The sequence below is a fragment of the Heliangelus exortis genome, chromosome 3 (assembly GCF_036169615.1).
Source record: "Heliangelus exortis chromosome 3, bHelExo1.hap1, whole genome shotgun sequence".
Lineage (NCBI taxonomy): Eukaryota > Metazoa > Chordata > Aves > Apodiformes > Trochilidae > Heliangelus > Heliangelus exortis.
The window spans coordinates 1,513,653-1,537,303 of NC_092424.1; the positions used below are offsets into that span (position 1 = coordinate 1,513,653).

The 23,651-nt window shown below is 43.2% G+C and overlaps 1 protein-coding gene across 1 annotated transcript in view; it reads left to right on the top strand.

Annotated features, from left to right (window-relative positions):
- Window positions 1–1,882: 1,882 nt before the first annotated feature.
- The window catches only part of LOC139793913 (centrosomal P4.1-associated protein-like), a 28,263-nt gene continuing 6,494 nt past the window's right edge, over window positions 1,883–23,651 (top strand). The window contains 16 exon segments of the mRNA XM_071738831.1: window positions 1,883–2,162; window positions 2,488–3,112; window positions 3,664–3,760; window positions 5,584–5,799; window positions 6,974–7,066; window positions 8,046–8,187; window positions 8,275–8,383; window positions 9,095–10,511; window positions 11,507–11,618; window positions 14,982–15,135; window positions 17,369–17,584; window positions 18,993–19,133; window positions 21,388–21,546; window positions 22,593–22,704; window positions 23,108–23,193; window positions 23,449–23,595. Of these exon segments, the coding sequence (XP_071594932.1) occupies window positions 2,660–3,112; window positions 3,664–3,760; window positions 5,584–5,799; window positions 6,974–7,066; window positions 8,046–8,187; window positions 8,275–8,383; window positions 9,095–10,511; window positions 11,507–11,618; window positions 14,982–15,135; window positions 17,369–17,584; window positions 18,993–19,133; window positions 21,388–21,546; window positions 22,593–22,704; window positions 23,108–23,193; window positions 23,449–23,595 (3,654 nt within the window). The 5' untranslated portion in view covers window positions 1,883–2,162; window positions 2,488–2,659.

The following is a 23,651-nucleotide window of genomic DNA, read 5'->3' on the forward strand; positions in this document are numbered from 1 at the left end:
TGCATCGTTCTGGGCTTGAGCTGCCCTTGTGTAATGCAGAATCTGCACCCATTTGTATGGGCTACCAGGAGCTTTTTCTCCCAGGGTGGTATTTTCCAGCTAATGGGAATCTTTTTCTCCTTTGTGGCAGATCCCTGTGTATAGATGTATGTTTTTATGCATGCAGCAAACATTTAAAATAAGGTGGAAGGCTCTGTGATAGCACAAAGTACTTTACATATTTATTTTTGTCTTATATTTATTAGAAGACTACCCGGGGAAAAAACACATCTGACTTTATAATTAAAATGAAAATCTGCTCAAAATTAAAATCTGCTTTTAAAATGAAAATCTGCTAACATTAGAGAGTCCCCACAAACTCTTAAGTAGAGAATTGCCAGGCTGTGCTGTGCTTCCTTGTTTGCTCCCCTCAGCCCCAAGGGGCTCTGTGCAAAGGGATTTTTACCTCCCAGGGAGCAGCTCTGACTTTTTGGTTGCCTGGGGATGGGGAGGATTTGTGTGGCTTTGGCTGAGAGGTGCAGGAAGGGAGGAGCAGGGCCCAGAGCTGCTGTTTGCTCACTGCCCAGCAATGAGAAAGCAAACACTGAGAGGTTTGGGAGAGAGCAAGGCTGGGGGGTTGGTTTCTTATCCAATCTGAATTCAGCTGCCAGCTGAATAACCTGTTTTATAATAAACAAATGATTTCTCACCCCTGAGACCTCCTCCCCCTTCCTGAGGGCACAATATGTTGGGCTGAGTAAGAGCAGCTCTGGTGGGCAGGGATTGGACTTTATTTCTGGTTTTAATGGGATAAAAGCTGCCCATGTCAAGTCAGTCACTCAGAGACCTCCTTATCAGCACTAAGATTTGAACTCCTTTTCCTTGCTAATGATTTCAGGGAGGTTTTCTCACAAAATCCGTCTCTTCACCATTCTTTACCTGCTGTGCAGAGGTGCCCAAAGCAAAAGGTGTGTTTGGCAAGCATCACCTCTTCCCAGACCCCACCATTCTTAGTCTGCAGATTGCAGATCCTTTGTGCTTTGGGGAAAGCATGGCCAGGACATGGATCCTCCAGGAGTGACATCTCCATGGCCCATGGGATGGCAGTGGGAAAAGCCCCCAAAGCCTTCATGTTGCCCCTTACTACTGGGAGTAACCTTCATGCTGGCAGCTTCTAACTCCTCAGCACTTGAACTTTGTGGCCAATGGACAGCTGAGTGATTTTTTTGTGGCTATATTGTTTCCTAGGGTTTAAAACCAAAACAAAACAAAGGAAAAAAATTACCCAACCAAATTGCAGATAGAGTTATACTCAGAAAAATCACTGACAGGTTGGAATTTTGTTTGGGGTTTTATTGTAAATAAAAAGTCTGGTATATATTCCTATTTGTCTGAGACTTTAAGATGCAATATTGGGAGAGCAGGCAGTGCATCTAAGCCATTTTAGCTGCCAGAAGTATTATGATTTTATAGTGTTTTTTTTTTTTAATTGCATGTATCCTATTCCACTTGAGTTCAGCCTGAAGCAGGGATCTGTAGGAGAAGCAAATGATATCCTGCTCAATACCAGGACCCAACCAACACTGCTGTTGGCAACAGAAAACTGGGGAGACTTTTGGTGTGCCCTCATTTTTTTGGGAGGAATTGCAATATAGGGTGATTGGCTCTACTTTTTTCTTTAAATGTGATTTCTCAGCCCATGTTTTCTGATCTGTCCCTGTGCAGTTGTCGATCTACACCACACTTGTTTCCTTTTTTTTTTTCTTTTTTTTTTCCTCTTAAAGAGGGTTCTTATTTTAGTGCAGAAGCACCTGCCCAGACAGCCCAGCCTTGTGTTTCAGATTTGTATATTTCTAAAATGTTCCCAGTGGAATTTTAGATCACTCTGAAGGGAGTTTAAGCCTGCAAACAACAGAAGGTTTCCTAGCTACACATGATGGACCTGCCACAGCAGGTATCAGACCTGGCCAGTTGGGTATAAATCTTACACAAACCACCCACAATAAACAAGGAAGAAAGCATTAAATAATTTTCTTGCAAGCCACTGAAGTTCTTGGAGTCTCCACGTTTCTCAGAGAATGCAGAGAAAATGGTTTTGAATTCTCCCAGAGCAGACAGGAGGGGGGAACTCTGTAACTTCACCTGCTGAAATACACCACCACCACCCCTGCCAATTTTTTAAGGTAAGTAGCAAATACCTGGCCTCTATCTTGGAAAAACAAGGTCAAAACATGGGGGCAAATACTCCTAAAGGTGAATAGGTTTGGGGTTTTACTGTAAATAGAGTCTTAAATCTGTTCCTGTTTGCCTGAGACTTTAAGATGCAATATTGAGAGAGCAGGCAGTATTTTTAAGACATTTTAGCTGACAGAAACATCATGATTTTATAGTGTTTTTTTAGTTATATGTATCCTAATAGTACTTGCATACATCTATATATGTGAGCATACTTATAGGTACTTCTATATATAGGTAAAAATAAATAATATACATATATATATTTTTCAGTTTCTGAAATCAGCAGATACTCTACATTCAGCCTGAGCTAAAAAATAATCTCTTGGATGAAAAAAGAACAAAACAAAACCCAAAACCAAACAACACAAAGACAAACCCCAGGATTTACTAAATGTCAGCATGACATCTTTGTTCATGGTGGTTTTTATTGCACACCACTAACATGGATTTTGGAAAGCAGGGCATGGAAGAAGGTTCTTTTCAGGAGGAAGCCCAGATGTCACAGGAGACTTCCAGTGACCTGGCAAGCATGGTGTCATCTTCCAAAGGAATAACTGAGCAGATCACACCTTCTTTATCCCCAGCTTGGGTTGACAGCATGAATGAGTCCTCTGGCAAGCAGTGTCCACTGTCATACAGCCCAAAAGTTGGTGGTGTGATGGACAACAGTGATGACCCAACAGATAATTTGGGCCCTGACCAAGTTTTTCAGCAAGCAAGGCAATTCTGTTATTTGGCCAGCTCTGATTTTTTTCCTCCAAAGTTGGCTTCCAGTGTCACCCAGGTTGGAATTCATGATGCAAGTGACACCTTGGAAATGTTCTCTCCTCCTCTCCTCCCTGCCTCAGAGCCTGGGATAAACCATTGTGCTCCCACCTACAAATCCATGGAACAGGTCAGTTTGCTTTAAATAATCCCAGGATTTGTAACAGTACATTGCATATTTCTGGTAGTTGCACAGTTGTTCTAATGCATGGTTGTGGAGCATGTCCACGTTCTGAATTCTTTGTCTTTTTATCAGTCCTCTTCTCATTTCTTTTCAGCTTTTTTTCCAGTTCTGACCTTTCCTCCTCCTAATTTTGACAAAGGGAAGGACAGGACAAGAGTAACTCCCCAGTGCCTCTTCCACTGAGTTTTCTGTGTGCTTCTTGTGACATAGTAAATACAGTGCCTTAGTTGCACATTTAAAAAACCTCCTGTTTCCAAATACAGTTGAATTTATTATTTAGGATGTGTCTGTGTTGGCAGTTCTTAATCTCTTTTCCTCTAGGAGTCTGTCATAATTTTATCCCTTTTCTCTATGATTCAGAAATCAAAGTACCTCTGCTAACAATGCTGCACCATTTCCCTCCTGCCCTAAGCCCACCTCACCTCTGGGCTTCTTTCTTTCTGCTGCTAGCACCAGAAAATACAGTTTGATAATTTTTATCTTCATGTTATTTTCAGGCTCCAGGGCAGCAGGACCAGGTGCTGAGGCAGCATGTGGAGCAGCTCCAAAAGCTGGTGGCTGAACAGCAGAAAATCATTGAGCTCTACAACTCAGGTACCTGGGGCATCCCACCTGACACTGCAGCCCCTTCACCTCCTGGTGTCTGCATTCCAGCAGTGAAATGCAGGAGTTCCTTGGGGACAGAGAAGGTGGGATGGTTGTTTTCAGTGGCTGGGAGCTGTTCCTTTGATAGCTGGGATAAAACATTAATTTCTTTACATGCATTATGCACAAGCTGTAAACCCCAGAAGATGTTTCTTCCACTTTTGTACACTTAAAATTCCAGATAACGATGAGAAATTCTTTATGTTTAGTACCAGATCTTCTGTACAGACATCTGCTAAAGTATGGATTGGAATGGTGCTACAGATAATTGCTGTATAAATTCAGAAAAGCTGAAATATCCTTTTTTTCTGTACCTCTGTATGAAAGTTGCAGAAAACACCATCTGCTCTGCAAGCAGAAAAAGAGGAGCCACCCCTTTCCACCCAAATGCAGCAGCAGTCTGTCCTCAGTGTGTGACCCTATGGAAAAAGAAGAATTTAGGGATATTTTGTAGACTTGCAACAGTGCTGGCCAAGCTTTACCAGGGCTGCTTGTGCATAACATCAGGCAGGGAGTATCCATGAGAGCATGGGAAGGCCAGGGAATCCCTGGGGAGCTACCCTGCTGGGGACACAGCTTCTCCTGCCTGCCCCTATCCATGGATCTGGCACCAGTTTTCCCAGTCTCATTTCAAGCTGGTTCTCCCAGTTGAGAAGCTGCAAGGTCTCTTTCTGCTCCAGTGCTGCAGGCACTTGATGCATTTCTGAGGGCAGGAATTTATTTCAGGAACTCAAAACCAAGCTCTTGCAGGGAGAAATACATTTACAGGATGCTGTTGGGGGTGTATTTACACATCCTGATAGATTTAGCCAACAGGGAAAGCCACAGACAAAATTGTTATTTGGATGAAAACCTGACCAAAATCTGCAGTGAAAGTGCTCATTTGTTAGTGGGGGTAGTGCAGGCAAAAGACAATGCATAATCTGGACCCCTTAAGCTTTAAAATATGAAGAACTGCTAGGGCTAGGATGTATCTTTCTTTATTATAAAGGTATTTTCTTTAATATTACCAAGAGCAAACCAAACCTAACTGAGCTGGAGGCTGTCATTTCCAAGTTTCATGGTACCAGAGGCAGGAGTGAGTGCCCTTTTGCCACTGCCTGCTCAGAGCCTGTGTCCAGGGGCTGCTTCTTCAGGCTGTGCCAGACAGGATCTGGATCCACACATCATCATTCTCCCAAAAAATGCCTTAAATGGGGGAAAAGGCAATGTCACTTTCAGGCACTCTCTCTACTTCATGTTGAAGTCAGGTCACAGGGCAGAAAGGGATCATGGTGTGAAGAAAGAAAAGAAGTGTGCCTGATTTTGTTTCATTCCTGTATGTAGTGAGCCTGGCTTTTGGTCCCTGTGCAGAACTCCTGATGTCTTTTCCACTTGGAAGTCTTCCAATAAAATGTGTAACCAGCCACCCAGATACAAAAGGGAAACCTTCCCCTCCTTTGCATTGAGGAGTGCCTCATTAGAGACACTTTGCAATACTTACATTTTACCTCCCAAGGGCCTAGGGGAATGTGTGATTTACCTGCTCAAGAGTATTTATGAACACTCTTCAGTTCAGCATCCTGTGGCATCTGATAATTTTGGTTATGAGTGATGGTTGCAGCAGGCAACTTGAACAATCTCAATAAAACCACAAAAGCAGGATTTTTTATTTCACTCTAAACCAGGGGACAGGAAAGCAGAACTGGTTTTGTGCAATGCCAGTTCAGCAAGAGATTTCTAGTTCGGTGCAAAATATCTGTCTTGAGCTTCTTTCTTTTTTCTCCCTTCAGGTTTTTCTGTTTCTCCTGGGTTACCACCCCACCTCATAGCCACCAAGCCATCCCTTCCGTGCTTCCCAGCTCCCTTCATTCCTGTCCAGTTCCCATCAGCAAACTCTTCCCAGGTTGGAATCTTGGGGTGCTTCCAGCCCTCCCCCATGGCAACACCCTCTGCTTGGCAGAGCAGCTCAGAAATCTCAGGAGAGCACCTGCAGCTTTCAGACTCAGGTGGGTAAAAGTGATGGAAATATGAAGCTAAGATGATTGTGCAAGTTCTGTGGTTTTTTTTTCCCTTCCTAGTGATTGATCCTGATTTTATTCCAGGCCAGGGAAAAGTGCTTTTTTTCAAATAGTGGTTTGTTATAAAATATTTTAAAGTATTTTAAACGTGATTTCATTTTGAGTCACAGTCATCCTGACAGCAAAATCAGGACTTTTAGATATAAATGGAGCAGAAAGTAATTAAACTGGAAAAGCTAAGTGATACGAAATAGGGTGTATGTTATATTTAGGGGAAGAAGAATGAAAAGTAGGAAGTGGATATAACTTCCACAGGTGAGAGAACATGTTGCTGTAGAGATTCTGCTCTTTGTCAGCAGCACTGGGGTTTCTCACATTATATGGAGTCACATTGTTTGGAGGAGAAACTCTGGAAGCTGCTACTTGGCACCTCTTGTCTACACTTTGCCAGCCTTTCCTTTTGTGGGAAGATACAAAAGGGTGGGGAGGAAGAAAGAGCAATTTGCAAGAAATCAAAAGCTGGCTCCAAAATGGGAGGAAAAGGAACAAAAAGAAGTGGGAATGAAACCACTTAAAGGGGAGGATGATGTAAATCAGATCCTGGATTCCTTTGAACTTCCATGGCAAGACCTGGTTGTGAAGCTGTGAAACAATCCCACAGCATGACTGAAGTTTTAATTTCACACTCTCCAAGCTATTTCAGGACCATTAATCTCACTAAAAGAGTCTTGTCTCCTCCTTGTGCCTGGCACTATCGTTTTCTTGCTGAGTGAACCTGAACCTGGGTCAGTTGCTCAGTGAAGTTGATCAGAGAGTTTGAGAAATACTTTTGCCAGCAGAAATGGTGGGGGTGGGGAGTGGATGGAGCCTGAAAGCAAGAAGACATCAGGGCAGGAGGAGGTATGGCTGCATTTTTTACCTCTTTTTATCAGCAGTCCTGACTTTGCCCTGCTTTGTATGTGTAAAGCTGAGGCTTGAAGGTGCAAAGCCCTCAGGTTAACTCCTGGGTGCAGTTGCCTTTGAGATGAGCTTCAGATAAATGTGCACTTGAGGACTGGGTTGAAGAGAGACTTTCCCAGCTGTTGTGGCAACTGTGGGTTCTTCACTGCTGAAAATACAACTGTGCCAAAGGTTTGTGTAACACTTAACTTCTTATTTAAAGGGATAAGCACTGAGCCATTGTTTCAGAGCAGTAGGAGCCCCATGGAAAAGCTTTCCAGACAAGATGCAGAAGAAGAGGACAGAAAAGACACAGGTGAATGGCACAGCTGCTTCCACCCATTGCTCTTGCCTTGGGCAGCACCAGTTGGGAATTCCAGTGCTGGGGCAGCCCTCCTGTTAGAGCATCCTGGAGCCAGCATCACCCCACACAGGATGCTGTGAGGAGGGACACATGGGTTCTGCATCCCTTGTGGGTGCCAACCAACCTGCTGTGTCCCCTCTGGCTCCTCAGGTGGGTGCTGGTGCAGAAGCAGCACTGTTTGTCTGCCATGGCACTGGGGATTTTTGGTGTGGAGCTGGGAAATGCAGAGGGAAGGATGAAAAGCTTTTGTGTTCCTGTTGTTGGACCAGAAAGTCCTTTCAGAATGTTGCAAAGTACTTCAGATGCATTCATGTGACAAAGGGAACTGCAAGATTTCTGACTACTGCACCAGTGTGTAGCATGAATGATAAAGGATTTTTGCTCCAGTGGTCAGGTGTAATTTGAGCTCAAAGAGCCCCCATTAGCTGAGACTTAGAAAAACAATTGATTGAAGTGGGACCTTCCCGTTGCAGTGAACATAGGGATAAGCTGCAAGCAGGAGATGAACAAATTTGCCCTTTTGTGAAACAGAAAATTCCCAGTTAGAAAGTCTCATGTGTACACATACTGCTTCTTAAACTGTTGAAGTTTGTTATGTGACTTGTAGGTCACATAATTACACACACCAGTACTGCCTAGCAAAGTGGCATGGAGTACAAATCACACCATTTGCCTTTTCCTTATTTCCAGCAACTAGACTTGAGTTGAATTCTTGAGTGTCCAAAAGACTTGAGGATCAGGAGCCTGTTTTCTTCATGGGTTGCATCCCTCCACCTACTTAATTCAATTGTATTCTATGAAGTGTTTTCAAAAATCAGAATCTTGCCTGTGTTGTGGAAATTAAAAATTCTTCTCATTCATTTTATGTTTATTTTTCATTTACTCATTCTGTAATGGATTTCTTTTCACTGTCCTTCTCCCTGCTGCCTAGATAACAGTCAATTAAGAGAAAGGAGTTTCCCTGGAACTTTTGCTGCTGTCAAAGAAAACCAAAGAGAAAAAGTAAAGGAGGAGATTCCTCCATCTTCCTTTGACTTAGAGGGGAAGATGAAGACTGGGGACAAAGAAGATGGGTGAGAAATTACCTTAATCAGTCACCCTACAGAAGAATGTTTTCCTTGACTGTACATGTAGTGTAGATGTTCCTCTTCCTTGCCTAGGCCCATCACATCAGCAACTGCTATCAGACCAAAGCCTTCTGAAGAATTTGCTGAAGAATATCTTCAAGCCAACCATCATCTCACAGGAAAACAGCAGAAGGAGCAGCAGGTACTGAGCCACTGGTGCATTCACTTGGGTTTTTAACAAGTTCTCATGGACTTGGGTATTGTGTGGGCTCTGCCTTGGCTCATTGCATGACAGCACATTTTTCTACTTGTGATATTGGAAGATTTTTCCTAAAGGGAAGAGAACTGTATTACTCAGTCACAGACATACTTCCCACTGGATTATGGGTCATACTTTGTGGCCAAGATTCAATGTTCCTGGCTTAATTAGATCTTAAGTTTGATTTTGTTACTCTAGTTCATAATAAAAGGTCTGTGCTGTCTCTCATGTGCCCCTAATTCCAACATGGGGACATTTCCAAATAAAGTTTTTGTACAAGTGACAAGTACAGTAATATTGTTCTGCTTTTTGCCTTCTCTGCAGTTTGAGATGAGTAGGTATCTGACACCTCTAGGTGTCAGGCTTAGCATCTTCTTAGGTTTGTTGACTTGAAAGATTCATTTTTCACCACTTAGGAATTTTCTCTATGTCTCCCTGGCAAAATAACAGCTCAGACCAATGCATTTCTGTATTCTGTGTCACATTCAAACACTCAGACTTCCTTGATGACAAAGACAGAACTTTTCTTGTCTTCCATCATAAAAGGCTGTTTCTTTTTTTCACTTAGCATAAATATCTTCCTTTCTGGAGAATGATTCTCACACTGTGATTGTCAGGATTTTTGTGTTTGGTTTTTGTTGGGTTTTTTTTCAGAGCAAGACAAAAGTAACACCTCGAAAGGCTTTCCTGAAAAGAAAAGAAGGTATAGCAAGGGTCAAAAAAACTAAACAGAAGCCTTTAAAAGAAGATGGCAAGTGTTTCAGAAGAGCTGGTTTGGGCTGCTGGGGTCACTTCTCCCAGCATGGCCAGGGGGAGGCAGGCAGAGTGCAACCAGGGCAATGCTCTCAGTTAAATCTGCAGCTCAGCAGCTCCATCCAGATGGGTACCCCTGAAAAAAAAGCAGATTGTGCTTTAGCTGAGTGGGACACAAAGGCTCAGACTGGCTGTGAAGCAAAAGTAGTTGAGCAAAGTGCAGGAGGAAAAGAAGTGGCTGGGGGAGATGAAGGCTGGAAGGAAAATCCTGCTGAGTCACCACAAAGAAGGAAACCTGAAACCTTGCAGTCATGTCCTGAAAGGGTACCAGAAATGAACCTACAAGTAGGTGAGGAAAGAAAAACTCATCAGATGGATTCTGTAGGGCAAGGAGGCAGAACTGGTGAAAGACCTGTGGAGGGCAGCCTGCAAAAGGACCTGGATAAGCTGGATCATCCTCTGGAGGGTCATCTCACAGAGGGTGTAAAAAACCTCTTGGAAGTCCTGCAAAAGAATTCTCCACTTCAGGATTTAGAAGAAGATGACATCCAGGGGGAAAAGTGGAGTGCAGGCCCTGCACTCTCACAGGGCCAGAAGTGGGGTCAGGTGTGGCCACAGGAACTCGTGTCAGGGAGCCAGAGCTCAGAAAAGAAGAGACAAATCCATCCTGGGTTTAAGGTGGTCAATGATAAGATAGTGAAAACTACACATGGCTCTCCTGAGGCTGTGCAGAAGGGAAATCCATCCTCAGCCTTGCAGCATGAGTGGCAAAGGAAGGGGACAGCTGCCTTGGCATGGCCTGTGGCACCTTCATCCTCTGAGTCCAGCTGCTCACCCTCCAGCAGGGATGATGACCCCAAATGTCACCACACTCAGTATCCCCCCCAGCCTGGAGGTCAGGGAGTAGCTCATCCTGAGAGACACCTGGATCTCTCTGAGGGTGATTATGCTAGTGATGAGCCCAGTGGGGCTGAAAAAATGTCTGCTCAAAGGTACCCCCACAGATCACCCCCAAGGAAAGAAGACATTCAAACCCTCTCAAGGCAAGAAGGTCCCTCCTGCAGCACAAGCAGCAGTGATTCCAGCACTGGGGATGTCAGGATGAAGGGGACCAGGGCTCATTCCTCTCTTCAGCAGTCCCCATTCCACCTCACAAGACCAAAAAGGAGAGACCACGAGTCTGAATCAAAGAAAAAGAACAGGGCCAGGGGTGCTAAAAGCACATCCTCAGCAGTGTCTGGGGATATTTCTGGTTTCAAGATTAAAGAAACCCCTTCAGTGGAGGGACCACAGAAAAAACTCTTTACAAAACCATTAGGTAAGAGCTACCCAAGTTTTGATTTATGTCTACTTTCCATAGGGGAAAAAAATTTCTCTTGGATTTATGATGCATTCTGTGTGGGCACCCACCTCTGTCAGTGTTTCTCAGTCCTTAACTGAAAAAAAAACCCCCAAAAAACCCCAACCCAAAGATAAGAAGGGAGAGAGATATCTGCAAGGCCCTTGTTATTTTGGGGTCTCTATTGTCACCAGCAGTTTTTCCCAAATCTGTTGCTTAAGGGCCACTTTCAGGCACAGACTTTTGACCACATGAGATGGGTGAGAGGTGCAGTGAGCCCCTGGAGTCACTGTTAGAGTTCCCCTACTCACTCACCCCTTGGCAGGGAGATGTTCATCATCCCCATTTATCCTCCTCAGAGATAATGTGACTTTAAGAACAGAGGCCAAAATAATGTCTCAAATGTGTATGTTTTCTTCCTCAGCCACAGAGAGCCTCTCCTCAGTGGAAAATGATGATTTTTGAGGAATATCTCCACTCAGTTTGATCTCAGTGAGGTCTCATTTCTGTGGTCATCCAATCTGCCCAGCATTTTGGCCCAATGATCTTACTTCTGGCAATGAAATGCTTGAGCAGGATTTAGTCCTTTTTATTAAACTGCTTCTTCACCATTCCTCTCAGTTTCCACTGAAGGACTTGCCCCACATTGACCCCTCATCCCAAACCTCTTGGCTGTGTAGGATTAGCCAAAATCAGTTGTCCTGCCACCAGTAATCCCCAGGGCAAGAGAAATATTAACTTCTGATGTGATTAACAACTGCTCCATCCCAACTTGCTAAGCACACACTGCTCCATGGCAGGCTCCAGTTTGAAAAGGGTTCTTGAGGCCTCTTGGAAAGCAGGCACATTGATTCTCTCTGATAGAGGAATCCATAAATCTCACTGATCTTATGCAGTCTGGGGTTCTAAAGACACAGAGAGGGTTCCTAAACACATTCCCAGAACTCTGTGCACTAACAGAGATGTCTTTGCAGAAGAAACCCAGAACATCCTCACCAGAGGATTAGAAACTGGTGCATGCCACAGAGAAACCCCCTCAGTGACCAGGGTGAGAGAAGAACAAGAGAGCAGAGTGGATTTTCACAGGTAAATCATACACCAGAAACTTATTTGCATGTGCAGCAAGGCAAATATTTCTTTTAGGGTCCTTAAAACCAGGATGCTTCAGCCATACTTACTAAGAAGCCTCTTTTCAACTACACCCCTCTTGTTTCAGACTGGAAATACTCATTTAACTCTCCAGATAAAAAGCCAACTTCTGGTTAAGTTTGGGTCTCTGGTGCAGTTTGGGTCTTAAAGCTGAATAATGCCAAATGTTTTTCATAACATCTTCAGATTGCAAACTCAGGTTCATTTATTTTATGTGCTCAGGCCCATAAAATCCAACAGGATTCTTTTAGAAAATTCTATCTTCAGACCAGACTGAGAATGCATTTGGTACCATATAGGTAAAGGAAAGTTCAAGAGAGTTTTCTTTGTAATTTGAAATTATTAAATGCTGAAAGTTTGTTTTGGTTTGGTTTACATCTTCATAGATGTGAAAAAAAAATCATTAACACAAAATCCTTGCAAGAAATAAGTTTTGAAACTATGGGGTTTCATAACTGCAACTTATTGTAGGTTATGCAAATGCCTCTAATGAAAATTTGGGATGCTTACAATCCAATTAAATATATATATTTTTTTATATATTTATATAAAAAATTAATATATATATATTTATGTGATAATTATATATGTGTAATATTATTATATTAATATATATATTTAATGTGATAAAATCTGTTAGAATTGATGAGGTACTCTCTACTGTAAACACAGAAAAATATTTTTATTTTTACATTTAAGCCCTAATTCTTAATTAAAACATAATTCAGTGTTTTGGACTTCTGATATAGAATACAAACTAAGAAAATTATTTTTCACATCTGCTTGTTCATTCCCTTTGATTTGAGAGACCAAGAGCCCAGCACCCAAGGGTATTTCTGAATTACATTTGTCAGTTTGGGTGATTTTCTCCCCTATAGCTGCCTTTTAGCAAAATACTTTCAAAGTCTTAAAAATCCATTATTTCATTAAATATCCTTTTTTTTTTTTTTTTGCTTTTGATCTTGATGATCACCAGCTGAGTGAGACAGGTGTTCCAGATGTGCATGTTTGTGGGATTTGGCAGTTCATAAAACCTGATGAAATCAGGTGCTGGTTTCCTTTTCCCTGGTGTAAATTTTGGCACTGGAGGGCTGCCTGGTGCAGAATGACTTCAGTGCACTCCCTGCCAGCACTGCTGCCTCACACATGATGTGGCTTTGATTTATTCCTAGTAGGGCAGGATTTTAAAAGAGTGTTCTGTGGGTTTATTCATCTCATTTCCCACAGTAGCCCCACATTCACACAGATGTTATCCAAAAATACCTGCCCAGTACAAGGGGTGCACCTTTTCACTCACTTTTCTAATTTATGAGGTGAAACTATTTGCAAAAGGCAGCTTCTCCTCAGCTGCATTGGCTCTGTGCTGATCTGTGCAGTCTCAGAATCTGCTTTATTTTTATATTTTTATTTTTTAAACCAATAAGGCAGCTGGGAACACAGGATGCTCACTGCAGCATTTCCCTCCTGCCCTGTTGACAACTTCTGCTGGCTGGGAGCAACAAAAATCCTTTTGAGAGAAGCAGGACATGCCTGGACCTGCCCAGTCAATCCCTTTTTTCATCTCCAAGCACTTTGATTTTACACCTTTGCAGGCACCAACAACACAGGCAGGAGGGTGGGGGTTGCAGTGCTCTGTGTCTGTCTGTGCCTCCACCCTTGCAGCACTCAGAGTTCCTCTTGTCACCAGCCAAGGATGCAATGCTGACCATTTCCTTGCTCCTTCAACAAGGACAACTTGTTTGCCAGTTTTAATGTTTAATGTCAATGTAGTATTGAGTCTGCACTGGGCCAACAGCAGCAGCCAACAGGTCTGTGGGGTTTTTCCCCATCTGCATTTCACTGGAAGTCTTTCTTGGGAAAGGACCTTGGCTTCATGTCCATTTTTGCCCCATGCAGAGGTGTGCCTGGGGCTCAGGCAAGTGTTCCAGTTAACACTCCAGTTCTTTTTTCTGGAATTTATATCTGTGGTGCACACCCAGCTCCTGCTTGCAACTTCCAGCTGGGATTGAAAGTTGCCTGAGGCTTCAGAGAAGTGTTGTGTGTGCTCCAGCATCCTGGGTTATCCCATTTCCATGGGCCAGGCTCTGTTTATTTGGGTGATCCTGAGGAGGTTGGGATCAGCTGAGCTGCTGGGAGGAACAGCAACCTGGGGGTTATTTCTGAGTGCAAGAAAGTTCAGACTGTTCAGCCTTCAGTGGAAGAGGTTATATAGAGATTTTACATCTTGGTTTTGTTCTGATATATTGTATTTCAGGACAGCTGGTCTGGACATGGAGCTGTGGTAGACTGGATATAATAATTCAGGGCTGTATTTGCTAATTTAGCTGTATTAATTTGAGGACAATTATTGCCTCATTGACTATTGAGGAGATTTTTTTCAGCCTGCCTTTAATCAGAGTACTAGATGGGCTTATTTAGGATAGAAAACAGCAACAAAAGAATTAGATAATGGATTGTAGGGCTCAGCAGGATATGAGGAGTTAGTTTATCTCTTGGCATTTTTCTATTTTCTGTTTTGCTGCTGAAGTGTTAAACTTCATCCCTGAGAGGGAAGCAGGAGGCCATGGCTGCCTTCTGTAGTTTGTTTTTTTTTTTTGAGTCCTAGTGATGGCCAAGTGGTGGCTGTAGGTCAGGAAGGGAGCTGAAACAGGCAGCTAACAAATAATTTAATATCATATTAAAAATGAACCAAGCAGCTGGATCATAGTCATACAAATCCACTCTGCCTGAGGAAATGTAAAGATTTATACTCTTCCCCTCTTGCTGAGTTTTAAACTCCAAGCCCACTCGTGCCTTGAGACATGAAGTTCAAAGGCACAACCTCTTCTGGGTGCTCAGCTCCCACGTTTACCCCTTGCAGGATATTTTCCTCTGGAGAGTAAAGTACTTTCTCCCCTTTCCCTTGGGTCCCTGCCTCTTCCCATTTGCAGGAATGACACAGCTCAGTCCCAGCCTTGCAGGATGGGAGCAGTGCCAGGAGCCAAACTGTGCCTTTTGCAGCCCTGCCCTGATTTAGCTGTCTCTCTGAGCAGAAAACCTCTTTAAAAGCCTCTAAGTTCATGGCCATTACCTTGTCAAAGAATGCCAATTATCACTGTTCCATCTGCTCAACAGAATAAGTTTTACAGCTGAATGCATGCAGGGGTTCCCAGGAACCTCAGTTTTGACAAGTGCTGGTGACTTGTTGCCTCTCCCTGCAGTCTCAGCAGAGGTGGGACGTGCCCCAACCCTCCCAAAGAATGACAGTCCTTTGCTTTTAGCCTTAATGCCAGCTTCACACTTTCTTTACCTCCTGAGCAGAACACCACTGGAGCAGCTCAAGAGTGTCAGGAGCCAGGAGCTGACTCACCCTTGGGAATACAACAGAGCCCAAACTCTGCAGAAAGAAACCATTGCCCGTAGCAAAGGAACAGGTAGAGCCACTGGAGAGAATGTGAAAGCAGAAGAAATCCAAGTAAGCTCTTTTCTGTACAATAAATACACACTTCTCATCAATGATTTATCCTCCCATGCAGGCAGCTTCCACTTACCCCATAACCTGGGCAGTTATTGATGTCTCCTCTTGAGGACATTTGTGTGTACAGTGAAGAGTTTTCATGTTAATAGGGCACTGATTTGGTTCATATTTTAAATACACATCACACTTTTTTTTTTTTTTTAATATATATTTAAGGAGAAAATCTGTTTGTGCCTTCTGTTTTGTAAGGAAGGTTGGAGGGATCCCATATTCCTTGTATTGGATTTCCCAGGTCTGGCTCTTGAAAACCTTCCAAATCCTGCCATAGTGGACTACAAACCTTTTTAGTAGAAAGAGCCCTTGTTCCAGTAGCAGAGTTATTTGCCATCACTATTTATTCTCATCACTGAGCTAGGAGGTTGTTGATTTATTTAAAATTATTATGCTTTTTTTTTATCTTTAAATTATCCTGACCTTGGGCTTTGAGGTATTTTGATGGCACCTAGCTGTGTATCTAACAAACCTGCCTAATAACATCCCTGAGCCTTTTAATGTGGTTCCTTCTAAGCTCCTTTAGGGGATTTTATCTGCTTGATTCCTCTGTTTCAGCCTCCTTGGTGGTGAAGCAACCTCTGACTATCAGCAGCTAATATCCCCATTAAAAACAGAAAGACATAATCTGACTGGAAGTCATTTTCTAGAAGAGTCACTGAGAAAGAGAATTAAAAAAAAAAAAGGGTGAGCCATGTGAAACTGTGATAAAGGAGACAGGAGAAGCTAAAAGCTTTATTTTTCTGGGATAAAAGGCTGCTCAATGGTAATGCTCAGAAATGTCTGGAACAATGTTCTGCTGCAAAAGAATTTCTAAACCAAAGTGATCTATTTGACAGCAATCTGACTACTTCAATGATTTTCTTGACCAGAGAAGTTTCAGTACAAATGGAAGAGGCAAGATAGAACATCATTCAAACCCTATTCATTTGTACATTTCTGAAATATCTATTTTTCTACCATACTTCCACTGCTCGTTTTCTCTGCTCACGTTTCCTGTTTCTCTGGAACTCACAATCACAACAGGAAAGATGAATACAGTGAGGCTGTTTCAGTGTTTTGAATAAAAATGATTTTAATGTCGTTTCCACACAATATTTTGAAGTATTAACTTTATTTCCATCTGGAATTAAAAAAAAAATAAATTAAAAATTAGGTTTTCTGCCAGGGAATAATTGTGTTTCCTGACTAGGTCAAGCACTAAGGGGAAGTTTGATAGAACTGATTTAATCTTTTGAGTGCAGGTTGAAAAAGTTTCTTTTCCACAAACAACCAGAAAACACTGAGACACTTCCCTGTGTGATTCCCAAGTTCAGAAGTCTGCTTTTTTTCCTTGAAAATGGCCAATGGATGTGCTAAATTCTGACCAAAGGATGGGGATGAAGACACCAGTGGGAAGATAAAAAAGTGAAGGGAAGGTAGGAAAGGCTTTCAGGTGAGGATTGGTTAACCACAGAGCAAACTGCACATTTTTAGCTGAATTTCACCAACACTGCATTTGCAGCACCCAGCACCATTGCTTTGAGGGAAGAGGACTCAGTGTGGGTGAGGGAAGGAGAAGGGAGTAGAGAAAAGGAATGGAGATGCACATGCATGGAAAAGTCCTCTCCAAAATGCCCTGAATTTCACTGATTTTCCTGAACCCAGTTGGAAATTCCATCTTTGCAATTCCCTGCTGTTTATAAGCACCCTTTAAGTACCCATGTGCCCTCCTCACTACATGAAGTTCTGATGAACTGACATTTTTTACACTAAAATATACTTTGTATCCTTGTGTGGTTGATTTGGGGCTTTTTGTTTTGTTTTTTTTTTTTTTTAAAGCACCTGCATTTACTGGTGCCTGCTTGTGTGATTAGTTTGGATTTCTTGAGTTCCCTCCCCACAGCAAAGACTTCTCTCTGCTGACTGTGTTACAGTTGGTTTGTTTGAAGTGCAGGAGCTTGCAGGGTTTTATTTGTTTTGGTTGGGCTTTCTTAAGAAACCATTTCAAGGAATCATTTCAAACATCTTCTGTTTCTATTGCAGACCTTTATATTGCAAACATCTCTACTGCAGACCTTTCAGCAGAACAAAAGACTCCAGGTTTCCCTCTGGGTGGATAAGGTGTCCATGCCTTGTCCCCAGCAGGCAATGACATGACACTTTTTTGGTTTTTTTTTTGCTTTTAATCTGTTGGTAGGTATTAAAGCAGCAGATTGTGGGACTACAGGAGGAGCTGAAGAGAAATGAGTCCTGCTGGCATGCTGCCTACACCAAGCTGAGGGACCAGGTGGAGATGCTGACCAGGCAGAACATGGAGCTTCAAGATGAGCTCAGAGGCTCAGGATATCAGAGAAGGAAAGCAGGAAAACCCCCAGAAGTTGGGAATTTCATGAATGAAAACTCAGTGACCCCGGTACTGTAAAATACAATCTCTGTAATGATGCCTGAAAAATTCAGGAATACTTTTTTCTTGGGAGCTGGAAAGTGGGATTACTGTCCCTCCATTCCTTCCATCCTTAGCCTGAAGGCAGGAAAATCAGCTCTGTGGTGTAAACCATGTTTTGGTGAGGCCACAGCTTGAGTCCTGTGTCCAGTTCTGGGCCCCTCAGCTCAGGAAGGAGATTGAGGTGCTGGAGCAGGTCCAGAGAAGAGCAAGGAGGCTGGGAAGGGATCCAGCACAAGTCCTGTGAGGAAGGGCTGAGGGAGCTGGGGGTGTTGAGGCTGGAGAAGAGGAGGCTCAGGGGAGACCTCATCACTCTCTCCAACTCCCTGAAAGGAGGTTGGAGCCAGGGGGGGGTCAGGCAGATATCAGTAGGATAAGAGGGCACAGACTAAAGAATTTTTTCCTAATATCCAACCTAAACCTCCCCTGGCAGAGCTCCAGCTCTGCCAGGGGAGGTTTAGGTTGGATATTAGGAAAGGATTCTTTGCAGAGAGGGTGCTCAGGCATTGGAATGGGCTGCCCAGGGAAGGGGTGGATTCTCCATCCCTGGAGATATTTCAAAAGAGCCTGGATGTGGCACTCAGTGCCATGGGCTGGGAATGATGCTTCAGGGTGTCATTATTTTCTAGATGGTGAGAGGAATCCTCTTCCACAGAGTGGCTGAACCTAGGAGAAAATAAACTTGAGGCATTTACTCCTAGGTATTTTCCTAATTTGCAAATCTCATTTCTAGTAATGTGTTTTTAAAAGATGTTAGAACCACCAATTAACCTGTCTTTTGTTTCATGGTGTCAAGAAGCTTTGCTCTCATATTTTATTAGATTTTAATGTACTTGTTAATGAGATTTTTCAGCCAACACTATTAAGTTCCATTAAAAATTCATTTCAAGTTACATTTCACTTCATTTTTAATTTTCCTAAAACTACCTGTTCCTGACTCATCCTTTTATAGATTGTGAAGGTCAGAAAAAATATTAGTCACATGTACAGAATTTTAAAAAATCCCAGTTAAAGCAAGGACAAGATAAATCTAATAATTTCTGCTGTAGGCCAGATTTCTGTATTTTTTATACTGCTTGGGCCATTTGGTGACATAGAACTACAGCTTCAGCCACTGCAGATTTTTGTAGTGTGAGAATAATCTTAGAATTCTGTGTAGAAAGATTCTAGGACTCCATATTCAAAGATTGTTGTGTCTGACACTGAGAAGTTTCAGTCCCTAACAAAGATGTGGAATTTCATTCATTGTGTCTAAATATAATTTATTTTTATTTCTTTTTTCTTTACACCGAAAGACCCAATGGCTCTGAGGGCTGTTTGGTTCTACCAGCTGTGACTTGAGCTTAAAATTACAGAGTTATAACACATTCTCCATTAGGTTGCAGCAGCAATTCTGAGAGAAACAGCATCTCCATCCAGAGAAGAAGAAAAATCATGGAGAGAGAACCACAGGAGCATCTCTCGTGTGGGGCCCAGGACCTCTTTGCAGAAACACCTCTTTCAAGATGTGAACACCAAAGTATGAATTCCTAAAGCCAGCAGGCACTTTCCCACAGTTTCAATTACTTATTTCAGAGAATGCTCTTTGGAGTCAAAGTCTGTGCAAATGGAAGTCTTTGCATGTGAGCATGGCCATAGTTTTTTGTGCTGAATTCATCATTACTTTCCCTGTAGTGATTCTTCTGGTTTTGCAGTAGCAGAAGACAAAAGTTGGGGTTTTTTTTGTTCTTTTTTTCCCCAGACCTAACTGAATGGCCTGTTGTTAGCAAACACCTTCTGGATTTGTTGTACCTGCTGCCTCACAGATTTTTTCCAGGGAATGGCCACACCTTGCTGCAGCAAACCATAAATCCAGCATTTTGCCACTTGAGGCCTTGCTTGCCAAAGAGCACTGATAAAGTTGGAAGGAAAATCACTTTGTAAAGGCTGTGACAAGTCAGAGTGTCAAGTGAGATGCTGGCTTCTGACTGACTTTTTCCTCCACAGCCAGCTTACCCCATTCCTTACCCATCTGTTTAGAGCACACAGATATCTACATCATATCTCATCGTGCTTTTCCTTCTCTTGGCTCTGTAGTTCTTGCTTCTCACTGTGAGACCTTGATTATTACAAGCCCCTTTTCTGCCTTTTGCTGCCATTCAGCTGAAATCTGTGTTTTCTTCAAGTGGATAGTCTGAAATTCCTCCTACCTACTGGCACCTGATCTCCCAGCTTCACTGCCTAAAGCAAAACTTAGATTAAGCCAGCACACTGCTCTCTCTGAAAATAGTGGTAAGAAAGACTTTACACTGCCTGCCTTCAGGACTGGCTCTATTTCTAATTTCTATTCTATATTTCTATAATATCTCTATACTATATATATAATTATATATATTATATAATATATAATAATGTAATATATATTAATATATAATAATATATATTATATATATATATAATATCTGTATATTTATATAATATCTCTATTTCTATTTCTATATGTTGGTTTTAAGTCAAAAAGTGGAGGGTTTAGCTGCAGGAAGTGGTTTTATTTGTTCCATACTGATGTCAGGTCTCTCCAGTCCCTTCTAAACCTGGGATCTGTCCACTCCTCTGGGGGGTGGTGGGCAGAAGTCAGACAAATTATGTGGGGATGTGCTGGGTGCAGTTCAGGTGACCAGAGAAGTCAAAAATCTCTCTTTGGTAGCTCATGCTGGAAATTTTCCAAGCATGAGTTTATTTCATCTGAACATCTTGAGCACTCTTGTGAGAAGAAGAAAAACCAGAAATTTTGTTTGTTTGTTTTTACATAGAGGCTCCCTAAAACCTGTGGGTTTATTTTCTTCCTGTGACATTTTTGCAAAAAAAAAAAAAAAAAAAAAAAATTGTGGCTTCAGCAACAGCTCTGAGAAGGGGGAATCTGAGGACAGCAGAGTTTTGGGCTTGCTGTTAGCTGAGCTGTTACCAGCCAGCCTTGGGTCCAGTCCAACTGGAACCCAGTACAAGCATGAGCTAGACTGGTGGGCAGAGTGCCCAGAGGTCCTGGGTGAACTCTGCAGTGGCTGAGAGACACATTCTTTCTGTGATCTGATGGCAGAAGGGAAAATGGAGTCTGCCCATCACTTGAATCTAGAATTAAAGTTTCAGCTAAAAATGAAACATTACCCAGGAGCCCAAAATCTGTCACAGTGACAGAGCTGATCATGGGGACTGCCCTGTGCTGCCTTTGGGTCTGAGCTCTCCTGATACCAGGTGAAGTCTTTCTCTCAAAGATTCTGTGACTTTGGACAATTTGCAGTGGTAATCTCACAGAAACAATAACATTAGATGATCCAGATGATCCTTGAGGTCCCCTCCAACCTGACATTTTATGATTCTATGAATTCTGAATTTTGGGTGTGGATAAAACAAACTCTCATGTTGTTCCTCTTCAGAATTAAGAAACTGTGCATGGAAACATGTCAAAGAGAATGGGATAACCCCAAGTAACACAAATGGTGATGCATGACAGAGGGCCAGGTGTGTGTCTGGATAAATTCTTCAAGTTAAAGCTATGTAGGAGTGGTGAGTCCATCAGCTGTAATCAGGAGTGTAAAGAAGCACCTGACAAAGCTGATAGAATTTAAGGACATGTAGAAAAAACAACTGGGGAGCAAGTCTGAAAACAGGTCAGTCCAGGGTAGAGACAGATTTTTGGACAGTATGATTTTAGGAGGCACCTGTTGTAGAAAGATTTTAAATGCTATTTGAAGATGTTGATATCAATTTAATACAGATATATCCACACCTTTTAGGCAATAAAAAATTCTGTACAAAGGGCTGACCCTTCAAGACCAGTAGCCAAGGAACATCAGGAAAAGAAAGCCTTCAACTGCTGCCTTGGTAGAAGCACAACACCCACTGGCAGAAGAACACCTCACCAGGGAAGGCTGACACCTTTTGAACCAGAAAAAGTAAGGAGGTAGCAAGGGCTATTTAGATTTGATTTTTCCTTTAGGGGCTCAGGGAGGGGCATGGCCAGACCCTGCTGCCATGCAGCCCAACCAGGCCCAAATGCAAGAGCCATGAGTGAAAAGGGGTTGAGCAGGGGAAGGTGTGGAGCAGCAACAACTGTCTCTGTTTTTTTCCAGCTCTTTCACTCACACCTCTGGATTGCCAGGAAGGTGACCATGAGCCAGCAGTGTGCCCAGGTGGCCAAGAAGGCCAATGGCATCCTGGGCTGGCTCAGGAACAGCGTGGCCAGCAGGTCCAGGGAAGGGATTCTGCCCCTGTGCTCAGCCCTGGGGAGGCCACAGCTTGAGTCCTGTGTCCAGTTCTGGGCCCCTCAGCTCAGGAAGGAGATTGAGGTGCTGGAGCAGGTCCAGAGAAGAGCAAGGAGGCTGGGAAGGGATCCAGCACAAGTCCTGTGAGGAAGGGCTGAGGGAGCTGGGGGTGTTGAGGCTGGAGAAGAGGAGGCTCAGGGGAGACCTCATCACTCTCTCCAACTCCCTGAAAGGAGGTTGGAGCCAGGGGGGGGTCAGGCAGATATCAGTAGGATAAGAGGGCACAGACTAAAGAATTTTTTCCTAATATCCAACCTAAACCTCCCCTGGCAGAGCTGCAGCTCTGCCAGGGGAGGTTTAGGTTGGATATTAGGAAAGGATTCTTTGCAGAGAGGGTGCTCAGCCATTGGAATGGGCTGCCCAGGGAAGGGGTGGATTCTCCATTCCTGGAGATATTTCAAAAGAGCCTGGATGTGGCACTCAGTGCCATGGGCTGGGAACCACAGGGGGAGTGGATCAAGGGTTGGACTTGATGAGCTCTGAGGTCCCTTCCAACCCAGCCAGTTCTAGGATTCTGTGATTCTCTTCCTTCACAGCTGTCTGAACCAAGAGGAACACCTGCATCATGTTGGTGAGGTGGCTGTGTCCTCCAAGGGAGGAGAACATATTCCAGCCACGTGTGTCCCTGACAGCTCCCAGGGGACAGGGAATGCCAGGGAATCTCCATTGTGTTTCAGGTTGTATCACAACCCCCTTCTCCTGGGAGAAGAGCAGATGAGAGGAAATCACCTGGAGCTGCCTTGCATCTGAGTGGTTTTAGGGAGCCCAACTCATCTACCTCTGTAAAAGGTACCTTTTGTGGGAAGCTCCTGCCTATTCTGAGTTGTCAGCAAAGGACTGTGAGACCCTGGTCCCCTGCACTTGGCTCACAGGCTGTGTTGTTGCTAAAACTCTCTCATAATTCTTAGAAGAATTATAAACCCTCCATTTTACAATGAGAGGGAGAACAGATGGTTCTGGTTCCTGCAATGCCCTCCTGGAGCTGGTTGTTCTGGCAGCCCAGAATGGGGAGATGGGACCTGTCTGCACTTCTCCTTCAGGAGGATGGGCAGGCTGTTAGCAAGCATGATCAGTGGAAGCAACAAGGTGTTAGAAGAACCTCAGAGCATCTTTAGAAAGCCCTCTGTGATTCAGACCTGTGATTCAGAAATTTTCATGTGCTTTTAATCACCCCTTCTGCTTTTTCTCCTAGACAGGTCTCTGCCCATTTCAGACAGCTCAGAGGACACCAACACCCCCAGCAGCTTTGCACTCTGCAGTAACAGTGCAGGAACAGAGGTATTTCACCAGCTCACTACAGAAAATACAGCAGTGAATCTGGGCTCTTACTTTTCACATGCAGCAAGCTAACTCCCAGTTATCTGGCAACAATACTCTTATGTTGTTGCCTCTACTCATGATAATACAGTCTTTAAAACATTTTTTCAGTGGCTTACAAATAATATAGTAGATTGATTTATCAAGATATTCCTACAACAGCTGTTGGATACTGATGGCTTTATGTTGCTAGTTAACATTTTCATGTTGGTTCAGGAAGAAGAGACTCTTAAAAAGACAGAAACATCACTAAAACCTCAGAATAAAGTGGCTTTTGTAACCACACATGGGAGAAGGGGCATGACTACACGTGACAACAAAGGATCCACAAACAGTTCTGCTTTTCTGAATGCTGAGGCAAAGGTTTGAACAACTTATGGTTCTGGCTCCTATATGACCATCAACTGTCTTTTTTTCCA